The sequence below is a fragment of the Miniopterus schreibersii genome, assembly GCF_964146895.1.
Source record: "Miniopterus schreibersii genome assembly, chromosome: 2".
Classification (NCBI taxonomy): domain Eukaryota; kingdom Metazoa; phylum Chordata; class Mammalia; order Chiroptera; family Miniopteridae; genus Miniopterus; species Miniopterus schreibersii.
The window spans coordinates 50,949,300-50,961,915 of NC_138102.1; the positions used below are offsets into that span (position 1 = coordinate 50,949,300).

At 42.5% G+C, this 12,616-nt stretch overlaps 1 protein-coding gene across 19 annotated transcripts in view; it reads left to right on the plus strand.

Moving 5' to 3' along the window:
* The first annotated feature begins 2,717 nt into the window (after window positions 1-2,717).
* Window positions 2,718-12,616, plus strand: part of MYCBP2 (MYC binding protein 2) — a 256,028-nt gene continuing 246,129 nt past the window's right edge. For all 19 annotated transcript variants that reach the window (XM_081128620.1, XM_081128638.1, XM_081128623.1 and 16 more), the window contains exon 1: window positions 2,718-3,343. In XM_081128620.1, coding sequence (XP_080984746.1) covers window positions 3,042-3,343 — 302 coding nt within the window. In that variant the 5' untranslated portion in view covers window positions 2,718-3,041. The remainder of the gene's footprint in view (window positions 3,344-12,616) is intronic.

Sequence of the window (12,616 nt, forward strand, 5' to 3'; positions counted from 1 at the left end):
ACAAAGCAGAGTCCTGTACATTCTTTCCTTCTGCATATTTTCTTGAATAACCACGCTCCCCCACCCCCAACACAGCGGCGTAAAAGAGTTCGCAGCGGGCTGCGCGGAACCGGCGGGAGGGGACGCTTGCTCGCCCACTCCGAGAACCACTCATCCCCCGTGCGCAGGGACGGTCCAGGTGACCCTCGCGCCTTGCCTTGGAGACCACCCTCCCTTTCATGTCCCCGTGACAGTGGCATTAAGGGTGACTACGATCGTTTTTCCCTTCCCGGACAGCGGCCCGTTCCCTGTCACCCCAGGAGCGCCTTCCACGGTGCCCGGCTGCCGAGGCAGCGAGTAGCTGCAGCAGTGGCAGAGACTGGGGGTGCGCGCTGCGGCGGCAGGGAGAGGAGGAGGGGAGAAAACGCTGCGTTGGCTATCAGTTTAGGATACAGTGGCCACGGCGGCTGTCGCAGCCGCGGGGGGGGGGGGCGGGGGGGACGGGGGGGGAGGAAACGCCGCCAACCGCAACCGAAACGCCACCCTCGGTCTGATACCTAAGTGAGCATGTGTGCGGTCTCGCGCACGCCTAGTCGACTGCGCCTCTCAGTGACAACGGGCTCCTTAGGAAATATCCCGGTACCGGGTTTTGTGGGTACCCGGAGGCTCAGGAAAGCGCCTGCCTGGGACTGAGGGGCTTGGTAAAGACTGAAGTGAAATTAAGGAAAGGGTGGGAAGAGCTTGAGACCGGTGCAGCCGCTAGAGCCAGTCCCCACTAGAAAGTGGACACGGACAATGCCTGCACGCGCCACTGCTGAAGTCTAAGCTGGAAACGTTTCTCTGGGCACTCATCTATCCATCCAGCCATTCAGTCACCCGACGTGTATTTCCCTCCTGCTTAGGGCTAGAGCCTGTAGTAAGGGTCTGGGAAGGTAATGGGGGACACAGACACCATACTCGTCCTCATGAAAAGAATCTAGAATGTTTTGTCTTGTATTACCATTTGTGCAAAGCCATGTGCCAAGGTGGACATCCTAGATGCTTGAAGTCCTCCCCTAATCTCACGTAGTATTATTCTCACCATTATTCAGAGGTGGAAACTTGCCCAAACACATCCAAGTTGCAGGGTTAGGATCCAAATCCTAGTCTGTCAAAGCCCTTGGCTAGCTCACTGACTTCTGCAACAGTAATGAGCCCTTACAGTGGCTCCTACATGTTCAGGCTTTTAACTCCACCAGCCTTAGCTGCCTCTATACCTGTGTCTTGGCTCTCATCCCAGGGCTGGGGAAGGGGGCTTCCTGTTCAACACTGAGCATGTAACTTCGCTGAAACTTCAGAACAGGTATTAGCCTACCAAATATTTATTGAATACTTTCTGTGTGCAAGGTTCTACATTGGGGGCTAAGGAAGACACAAAGGTAAATAAGAAATTCTGAAGGGATCTTACAGGATAGTTGAAGAAACAAGACAAAAATTGTTTAACAGGGCTACTCACTGTACGAAAATACTTTGAGTCCCCATGCCTGCCCTTTATCCCTATGTTTTCATTATCCCACTTCTAGATATCTTGTTTTTTAATCAAAATTACATCCATCTATCATTTAAAGCCCCAGAAAAAATGCATTCCTTTACCACTTCCTCCCCACCCCCACCAACTAGAATTAATTTACTTCCCCAGGTGTTTTTTTTTTAAGGGAAGGACTTTCAGAGAAGAGGCACAGACATAAGAGCTAGTAAGTAGATAAAGAATATAGTACTGGGAGGACAGGAGTTAATGATTTTGTCAGAAGTATACTCTTCAAATTGAGTCAAAAGGATAAAACTAATAGGAAACAGGATGCATTGGGAAATATATTTCTAGAGCATTTACTTAGAAGGGGTTAGAATAGCTTGGAACAGGGGACTCAGCAAATGTTACATTTTATAGATGACGATAAGATCTTTGATAGATATGACATTTCCAGATGTTATGCAGACATAGTCACAATGATAGTTTCAGGTTATACTCAAGAATTATCTTTAGTAATGTAAGTCAGGGCAGAAAAAGACAAGCCATTAAGTGAGCACTCTCAAGAGATAAGAGTGCACTGTTTGGGGGGACTGTGGAGTCAACAAAAGAATATTTAAGAAAAGAAAGGGCATTAAGATTTGACTGTGATGTAAATGTTGAGAACAAGAATCTAGGAATGACTCTGGCTTGTGAATATTGTGAAAGTAGAATTCTACTTTCACAGAAAAAAGAATGCACTAATTTACTACCTATCTTTTGTGAGTAAAAGCTTTTGCACAGACTTAAGACCTAATGACAAAAATCCAAAATAAAATCGCCAAAGGGACTCCTAATCGGGTTGGCCTTCCCGGCCTTGGATTCTGAATTAACCAGCACTGTTCACGGTAAAGCCTCCTGTTGGCAGCACACACCTTGGGGAAAGGTAGCAGGAGAACGTGACGCTCATACTCTCGCGGTGGCACATTCCCTCTTCTTTCAGGTCCCAGTTCCCCCACCTGAAGGGAACCCATTACCTGAAGCTGAATGTCTAGTTGACAGACTGCTTCGCACTTTTCCTTACTCTTCCTCAAGCTGCTAGTAAAACCCGGAGAAGTGGACTCCTTTCCGATTCCGTAGGGCTCCACAGCCCCACACCCAAAACCCTGAGGCGGAGGGAGTGGTGGAGGAGAGGGGGCGGGGAGGGAAAAAGGCTGGAGCTCACTGAGCATGTGCACGGAGTGGCGCATGCCCAGTGCTGCCGGCAGCTTCCCATTGCGGGTAGTCGGGGCGGTGAGAGCGGTGGCAGCGGCTCGGGCAGCGGCGGCACCGCCTCCTCCTTCCACTCCCGAGGTGGCGGGGGTTAGATGAGCGGCCCCACTAGCGGCGAGGGCGGTGCGGGGAGGAGGAGGGAAAGGAGGAGGAGGAGGAGGAGGTCGTCGTTGTCTTTGTAGTCTCCCAGCTGCTGGAGCGAGAGGCCACCGCCGGAGCCGTCGTCGTTGGAAAAGGGCTGTGTGTGTGCGCGCGCGTGTCTGCCTGCCCGGCCCGCGGGGACCGAGCCGTGGCTGCGGCGAGGATGATGATGTGCGCAGCGACTGCCTCCCCCGCCGCCGCCTCCTCGGGGGCCGGCGGGGACGGATTCTTCCCAGCCGCCACCATCTCTTCCTTCCCGGCGCCGGGGGCGCTGTTCATGCCGGTTCCCGAGGGCTCCGGGGCTGCCGCGGGGCTGGGGCTAGGGCTGCCCGCTGCGGACTCCCGGGGTCACTACCAGCTGCTGCTGTCAGGCCGGGCCCTCGCCGACCGCTACCGGAGGATTTACACAGCTGCGCTCAGTGACAGGGACCAGGGAGGCAGCAGCGCTGGACACTCGGCCTCCAGGTGCGTATCCGGGCGCCCTTCCTCGCGCCACATGCGGCAAGCGCGCCCGTGTGCGTGTGTGTGCGCGCGTGTGTCTACGTACGTATTTACTGAGCTACCTTTCAGCAAGCGCTCGATGCTGTATGGTAGAAACACGTAATTGATATGAGAGGGTGCGGTGGCAGCAGTTTCTGCTCTTAATGTGTCTTTGTGGGTGATTAGCGAGGGTGGGAGGGTATTAGTGAGGATGTTCCAGAAAAGGTGATGGTGCAGGTCGGTTATGACACGTGTGTGTATTGTTGAGGAAGGAGGAGGGATGGGTAAAGGGCAATACATGAAAAGAATTTGCAAGAGTGGTGAGGGCAGTGGCGTTTCCAGTGTCTGTCGCAATAGTATTTGCACGTATTTCGCACCCCTCCCATCCCCCATGACATTCCATCTTCCCCTTTCCAACTCCCCCCCACCCCCCAAAATCTGCAAAATCTGCCTTTCACTTAGGGGTGGAATGGTATGGGTTAAGGATAGTATTTTTAATATATATTCAATTATTTATATATGACAAGTTTTAGATAATCAGGCAGTTGGATAAGGCATGGGGTTTCGATTTAAGAGAATTAAGCAAGAGGGATGCGGAAGGAGACTTATGTGGATGCCAAAGGAATTTAATTCAGCTCTTTAGGGCTGTTCTTTGATAACTGGTCTTCAAGAAATGTGGTTGCAGCTGCTCTTGTGTTCTGATGTTCCATCAGCCATTTCCCTTCATCTTGTGTTCTATTTCGTCTGTCACTTATAGGCTTTAGAGTAGAGCGGGTTTTGTGGGAAAAAGGGGAACGCTCAACTTCAAAATATGACAGCTGGTAGTGTTCAGCTGCCACCAACTAGAAAATCTGAGTAGCTCCTAGGTCTCTTCCTAGACTCCCTGTACCTTTAGCTTCCTTGATGTGTAGGAGATGTTAAGTCACTTTCATTTTCTTTTTTCTTAAAACATAGGTGTCTTTTGGTGAGGGCTCTTCTATTGTTTTCTTTACCATGCCCTTACATACCACACACCCTGAAGGATGGTGACTGACTTGTTTCACCAGCTTGGCTTTGACAGTGGTATTTGGGAGTTGGCATCTTTTTTCTCACATCTTCTTGTAGTACATGGGGAAATGAGGAAAGCATTGTAGGATTTTGGTAAATGTTAGAGTTTACTGTATTTATTGAATGTGTAGTTTGTTAGGCAATAACCAGATGTCATTTTCTCCCATTATGAAAGTGGGTAGGCTGTAAGTCAGGAATTGGAATTTTACTATGGCTCTTATCTGTTGCAGAGAGTTGTAAAGGTGGAGCTTTGTTCACACTTTTTCTGAGTAAACCAGTCTTCTCATATCTGTAATTGTTTACAGAATTAAGCACATGAGTAGTTTTATCACATGGGTATAAATGTGTGTAACCACATTTTGCTATCTAAGCTGAAAGTCAAATTGGTGCAAGTCTGTTTGTTGCTAATGATTTTAAAAATAGCACAAAACCTTAGTTTGCTCTGATAATTAGGTGTAATTTTGAACTGTGAGTCTCTAAGTTATGGTACTATAGGTAAATCTTTACAAAGCTCTGCCAAAGAATTTGAATTTACTTTGTATGTTATTTCCCAACTTACACAATAACTTGTGACTGGTATAATCCTATTTTAACTTTTTACTACTATACTTGTGTAACACAATTTCTATATATCTAGAACCGTATTAAATATTTAGATAAAGTTAATATAGATTAACTACATATAAAATTTGTGAATGATTTTTAGTCTTTGGCCCATTCTTGTACAAGCTGTCAGTTAAAATTAGTGAAGAATTAGTTCAAGTATTTCAAGAAATACTCATGGAAACCAGCCTTTAGTTATATATTACCTTCAATTGCTTGTTCAGAACATTATTGTTTATTATTGTTCACATTATTTTTTCTAAGTCTTAGCCTGCATCTAACTATTCTTTGAGAATTTGCTTAAAAATCAATCACTGTTTCTTATTAAATATGATGGGGAAAGCCGAGCTGGGATTTAGGTACTGAATGAATGATATTATTATTTGTATAGTAATACTAGCTGAATTAGAGGAGCAGATGAGATGTTTCAGAGACAGAATAGAGCAAGAATAGAAGATGACGCTCTAGTGAGCATGAAGTTTAAAGGATGAGAGAAAGGAGACAGGAAAGGAAGCTTAAAAATGATAAAAATATTGAGAAGAGAACCATGAGATTGTAGCACCTCTGGTCCTAAGAAAGTGGATTGAAAGTCCATAGCAGTGTTAAATGCTGAAGAAAGTGAAAACACTTTCCAGGTCACTGATGACTTCTGAGGAAGTGGTCATAGTAGAGAGATGTGGTGAGGAGTGAATGGGAGATGTTGAGGTAACCGGGAGATTACCGGTTACCAGTAAGTAGAGGAGGAGAAATTAAAGAAGTGAGAGAGGGATAATTCATGGGAGCTAGTCCCTTAATATACAAGGGGAGGAGGTAAGTGTTTGTAAATATAAAAACTAGGAGTTTATTGAGGGTAAGAATTATATCCTGTTTATTTTGGTAATCCAAATATCTAGCACAGTTTTTGGCATCCATTCTGTAAATATCGAGTGCCTACTGTGAGCCAGGTTACTGGTTTAGATGCAGAAGATACAGTATTGACAAAGATACACAAGGTCTCTACTCTCCTGGAACTTCCATTCTAGCGGGGAAAAGTAAACTGATGATATCAGGTAGTGATAAGTATGAAGAAAATAAAACCAATTTCTTGTGATAGATAATTTGTAGTGGGGAGGAAGGCTCTTTTAGGTAAGGTGGTCAGGACAGGTCTCCGGGAATTGACATTTAAGTTGAATTGTAATGATGGCAACGCAGATTTAGAGGAAGAGTCTTTTAGGTAATTGTAATAAAGGCTCTGAAGTGAGAACAAGCTTGTGTGTATGGAACAAAACAGGGTGAGTTAGTTATCTCTCAATTTTGAATGAATTAATTACTGTTACTATGGATTATGTTTTAGGTGTAGAGAAGTTGAGGGATACAAGCCTAATGGAGTTAATGACTTTAATGGCATCATAGTGAAGTGGATAAGAGCTTGGATTCTGAAGTCCACTGGTGTTAAATATTGGCTCTGCCACTTTTGAACTGTGTGACCTTGTGTACGTTACATAACCTCTGTGCCCCAGTTTTATTTGTGTTTTTAATTTTTAAAATTGAGATATAAATTGGCATATAACATTACATTAGTTTCAAGTGTACAACATAATTCCATTTTTGTAAATATTGTGAAATGAATCACCACAATAAGTCTAGTTAACATCCATTACCACACATAGTTATAATTTTTTTCTTATGATGAAAACTAAGACTTATTCTCAGCACTTTCAAATACTGGGTGGGGCAAAAGTAGATTTACAGTTGTTCATATGGGAAATAATACAATAATTAGTAAATAATAATATAAGAATAAACTCTGTGTTTTGTGTATTCACAACCGTAAACTTACTTTTGTCTCACCCTGTATACAATACTGTATTATTAACTATAGTCACCATGCTATATATTGCATCTTCATGACTTATTTTTTTAAATATGTCTTTATTGATTTCAGAGAGAGGAAGGGAGAGAGAGAGATAGAAACATCAGTGATGAGAGTCATTAATTGGCTGCAGCCTGCACATCCCCTGCTAGGGACCAAGCCCACAACCCAGGCATGTGCCCTGACCGGGAATCGAATCTTGATCTCCTGGATCATAGGTTGATGCTCAACCACTGAGCCATGCCCAGCCAGGCTTATTTTATAACTGGAAGTTTGTACTTTTTGACCATTTTCACCCATTTTGGTCAATCTTCCCTCCCTGGCCAATCCCTCACTCCCCTCTGGCAACTACTAATCTGCTCTCCTTATCTATGAGTTTGGTGTTTGTGTTTTAGATTTCACATATAAGTGAGATCAAACATATTTGTCTTTCTCTGTGTCACTTATTTCACCTCATATCATGCCCTTAAGATCTATTAGTGGTGTTGCAAATGGCAAGATTTTCTTTTTTTTAATGGCTGAATAATATTTTATTGTATATATGTATCACCTTTTCTTTATCCATTCATCCAATGAGGGACTTAGTTTGCTTCCATGTGTTGGCTACTGTAGATGCTGCTGCAGAGAACATAGAAGGAGGTGCAGATGTCTTTTTTGAGTTAGTGTTTTTGTTTCCTTTTGGAATAAATACCCAGAAGTAGAATTGTGGGATCATGTGGTAGTCCAGTTTTTAATTTTTTGTGGAACCTCCATACTGTTTTCCATAGTGGCTGCACCAGTTTACAATCCCACGGACCGTGCACAAGGGTTCCTTTTTCTCCACGTGGCCACCCACAGTTGTTATCTCTTGTTTATTTTGATAACAGCCATTCTAACTGGTGTGAAATGAGATCTCATTGTGGTTTTGATTTGCATTTCCCTGATGATTAGTGATGTTGAACACCTTTTTTTCATGTGCCTGTTGGCCATATGTATGTCTTTTTTGGAATTCTTTAATTGGATTGTTTGTTTTGTTGTTATTGAATTATATGAGTTTGTGTGTATATATGTATACATATATATAGTACTTTCCCCCAAAATGTATACACACACTTTGAATAATTATAAAGGCAGTGTTTATTAAAGTACATTTCATTTGCAAAATTGAGCATTCAGCTGTTAAAGTGTGTATACACTTTTTGGGATACCCAGTATATAAATATATATAATTTGGATATTAACCCCTTATCAGATATATGATTTGCAAATATTTTTTCCCATTCTGTAGATTGCCTTTTCATTTTGTTTATTTATTTTTTTTTTACTGTGCAAAAGCTTTTTAGTTTGTTGTAGTCCCACTTGTTTATTTTGCTTTTGTTTATCCCTTTGTTTTCTTGTATGTATAATGGAGATAATAATAAGAGGATTGTTTTTGTAGAGTAAATGAATCTGTATTTGCAAAGTGCTTGCTTGGCACATTAAGTGCTATTAAATATTAGTTATTGATTTCTGCTGAGAGTGAGGGGGCATATGGAGTTTGGAGACTTAAAGAGAAGGCCAGGATCTTGACTTGCTCTTCTTCTTCTTCTTTTTTTTAAATATATCTTTATTGATTTCAGAGAGAGGAAAGGAGAGGGGGAGAGAGAGATAGAAACATCAATGATGAGAGAGTCACTGATCGGCTGCAGCCCGCAACCCGGGCATGTGCCCTGACCGGGAATGGAACCCTGATCACTTGGATCCTAGGTCGACGCTCAACCTCTGAGCCATACCCGGCCGGGCAATGGCTTGCTCTTTTATTTTTGGTCTCAATGACTGGGTTGAATGTGGGAATAACTATTTCATTTATTCAGTGACCGAATATATTTTGTATTAATGAACCAATCAAAATTAGGACATTCAGTTGGGGAAAGAGATGGGACAGGAAATGAATAAAGGAATGTTCCAATCAGTTCTGTATGTGAATGGCAGTATAACATTGCACTTGGGAAAAACCATAGCTCAGTGGCTAAATCTGCTCTGGAGGCAGATTACCTTAGTTCAAATCCTAGTTCTACCTTTTTCTGTCTTAAGTTGGGAAGTTAATTAGATTCCTTTTTCTGTTTCTCTACTTGTAACCTTATTGGTATTGAAAGGACATTGTGCCTATACATGGTATGTGCTTATTAGTAAGTAAAATTAGCTGTTGCTGCTGCTGTTATTGTTATGATTATTATTATCATTGAAACCACACATTTAAAATTCTAATCAGCATGATATTGTAAGTTTTTCCACTCAAACAGAAATGGAAAAACTGCTAGTTGAGTTGATTCAAAGTTGAAGTGTGAGCTCAAATTGAAAAAAACAACACAGAGCCTAGCAGCCATTTCTACAGAGGGGCCTCTGGTGCAAGCTGCACTTCGTGGAGAAGCCTGGGCTGAACTGCCTGCCTCTGTGCTGAACTGCCTGCCTATACTGTGTTTCTGCTGTCTGAGCCAGCCCTTATAAAGGTTTCCTGGAATCCTTTTTCAACCATTAGGATTGAGGTTTTTCTCCATCTGACTAATCAGGATAGTGCCTTTTAGACCAATCAAACTTTGGGGGTTTGGAGTCCTCATTTGCATGAACATAGACCATTTAGGGACCAGGGGCTGGGGACTCCTGTCCTTGTAAGCCAGGACACTTTCTCTTTCCATTGAAGAATGGAGACTGTGTCTACCTGTCTGAGCTGAAACAGGGAATGTCTCCCAGAGCAGGGTGAAGCTGATTGGCACAGTAGGAGAGGGAAGACCATCCCAGAGTGGGGCAGACCCGTGCAGTGCAAAGCAGACAGTCTAACCAGAGAGGGGCCTGGCCCCAGGGCCCTTGTACAGCTGTGCTGTATCACAATTGAGCTGTTTTGCGTTAAATCTAGTTTCCTTCTTCACTGCACACACCCCCTCTAAAAAAAAAAAGTTGAAGTGTGATGGAAGGTCAAAGAAAAAAGGTGAAGGTTTTTGGTTACCATGATTAACCATATGGTAAAAGAGGAAAGTGATGCCAGGAGGGAACTGATAGAATGGGAGATAAAGAGGAGTTGGGGTATCTGGGTTGAAGTGGTAGAAGAACAATGTTAGTGGAAACAGTAGAGGATACTGTGGTTAAAGGGGGGAATTGCTTTTCTTTTCTAAGCTAAACCCACTCAGTTTCTTTAGCTGCTTTATCTCTTTGTTGTTAAAAATTATATTTGAACTCATCTTTCAGACACATGGAATTTTGGTTGTAAGAGGTTAAGTAGTCAATCCAACGAAGATTCAGGGATTATTACTTGATGCTAACCATTCGCCCTATAAGGATTTGTAAGACAAGGTTTCTACACTTCAGTTTACTGTCTGGATGGGGGTGAAAGATACAAAGGGAGGTACTGATAAAAGTGTTAAATGAAATCACTGTGAAAGCATAGTGTACTATGACAAAGGGATGGCATTCTGTGCTGGCTCAAAAGCATGAGCAAGAGGTAAGAAAGCACAGTTTGTATGTAGGCAATGGTAAGAATTCCATTAGAGCTAGAATGTAGGTGTTATGAGGGAGACTGGTGGAAATTCATTCTGGAAATGGAGGCTGTAAGCCAGAGGGCAGGGAAGATTGAACAGCAAGGTAAAAATTCAGTTTTATTCAGTGGACACTGATGGTTTTGAGCTATGAAGAGAGATTATTATAGGAGTGTTTTAGGAAGTGATGTGGAATTGAATAATTGTATGTATATCTATATTTGTGGATAGGTAGTAATTTGTTTCATATAGCTGTTACATCTGTGGGATTCTATATCAACACAGGCTAAGACAAAAACGTTCTGTTTGTGTATTGGTAGGTAGAAATATTAAATGAATTACTCTCTTAGCTTACGATAAGAGAAAATCTTGCCTTTGAGCTTAAAAAGTAAATAAAAATGTTAATTTAAAAATACTTATGCATTTTAAGATATTTGTTAAAAATATCGACAGAATAGTCTCACTGTTTTATTCAAAAACGTTAAATATTCAGGTTTTTGGAGGAGGGGTTCGGTTAATTGAGGTTTAATTTACATACAGTAAAATTCACCATTTTAAAAGTGTTCACTTGAAAGGTCTTAAAACTATCACCACGGTCAAGTATAGAACATTTACATCACTCCAGAAAGTTTCTTCAGTTAATTCCCTCCTCCTACCCCTAACCCCTGCCACCACAGGTCAGATTTCTGTCACTTAATATTTTACCTTTTCTAGAATGAATCTAGTTACTTAAGGGCAGGGCCCCAGATATTCTTAATCTCTATGTTTTCCATCCCCGTATTTCCTGTAAATGGAAGTTAGGTTTTAAAGCTTCATTAGGTTTTGGTTAAACATTTTTTAGCAATTGTATTTTGTATATAGTCATGGGTACTGCATATTGTATCCCATCCAGAGGTTGGCTGAGGCTATCAGAGATTTTCAGATTGTCTCACTGTTTAATAATGCTCAGTCTAATTACTTGGGTAAGATGGTACCCATTAGATCTCTTTTCTGTAAATGTATGCCTTTTCCATTTACAATAAGCAAGTAATCATGGGCAATAACTTTTGTACACTGTGTATATCTTTTACCTAATGGGTTTAGCATCCTTTGATAATCCTTGTCTGAGTCAATAATTTTATTAGGGGTTTCAAAGTGATGATTTTTATAATTCTATTATTCTGTGTTTATTAGCTGATTCTGTTCTGCAAAGAAGCATTTTCCCTCATCAACTGGTGATGAACTGTAGTTTCTCCTAAGAAATCAGGGTACATGCTTAATTCTCTTCCTTCATTAGCCAAATTGGTGTAATAGTCCAGTAGTGGTATAGCAGATGCTGTGGTTCAGTGCAACTATTTGAGGGCTTACAGAGTATTTGATCCGCCAGCACAAGGTTTATATACTATTATTTCAGAGTAAGGGACCCACTTTATGTATAGCAAGGGAGGATCCATGGCATCTATTTTTCCCATCATGCACCACTCCACCCACAAGCTTTTAACTGGTAGAGCAGTAAAACAATCTTTTAATGGCACAACTGATGATGATACCCTGAAGTTTGGACAAGATAGCTTGCAAGGATGAGGTCCCTACAGGACCTGGAAATGGGAGTGGTTCTGTTATTGGAGAAAAACATGCCTCATTTTCCCCCATTGTTAGTGGGAATAGGGTTCTTCATACCACTGGAATAAGCATTTCTGGAGGTCCCCACAGGAGGGTGCAATATAGTAGAAAGCTTTATTTCCATGGAATTACATCCCTGGGTTTCCAAAGTCCCATTTCCCTTAGTCCAGTCATAGAAGAAGTATAGCTTGGGTTTCAATAAAGCTAGAAGCAAAGCCAGTGTCCAGAGTTTCCTTTCCATGTTGGAGCATGGTCCAGTACAGCATCAGGCTGGTTGTAGTCCATTAGTCCACAGTGTGTAGGGGTCTGCATGGCCACGGGCCACACGGAGGAATGCCAGGAAGCCAAGCATGAGCCATGAGCCAAGCATGCCAAGAGGAACCAAGAGTGGAAGAGCACGAGTATCTTTGGTTAGGGGATTATACATCCCAAATTCCTGTGTGCTTGCAGTGGCCATGCCCCTTCTGGCCACCCCATCTGTGTCCCCAGGTGTGATTGACAGGCAAGTATCTTCCCTATGTCATCCCAACTTTACCGGGCATGCATCTGTCTTTCCTTTGTCCTTGCCCCTTTCTCCAGTGTTTTGCTGGGACCATGCCTATAATGCCTGGCCTTCCCTTTGCTCCTTTCATATTATTAACAACTAGCTAATTACAGTGGTATCAT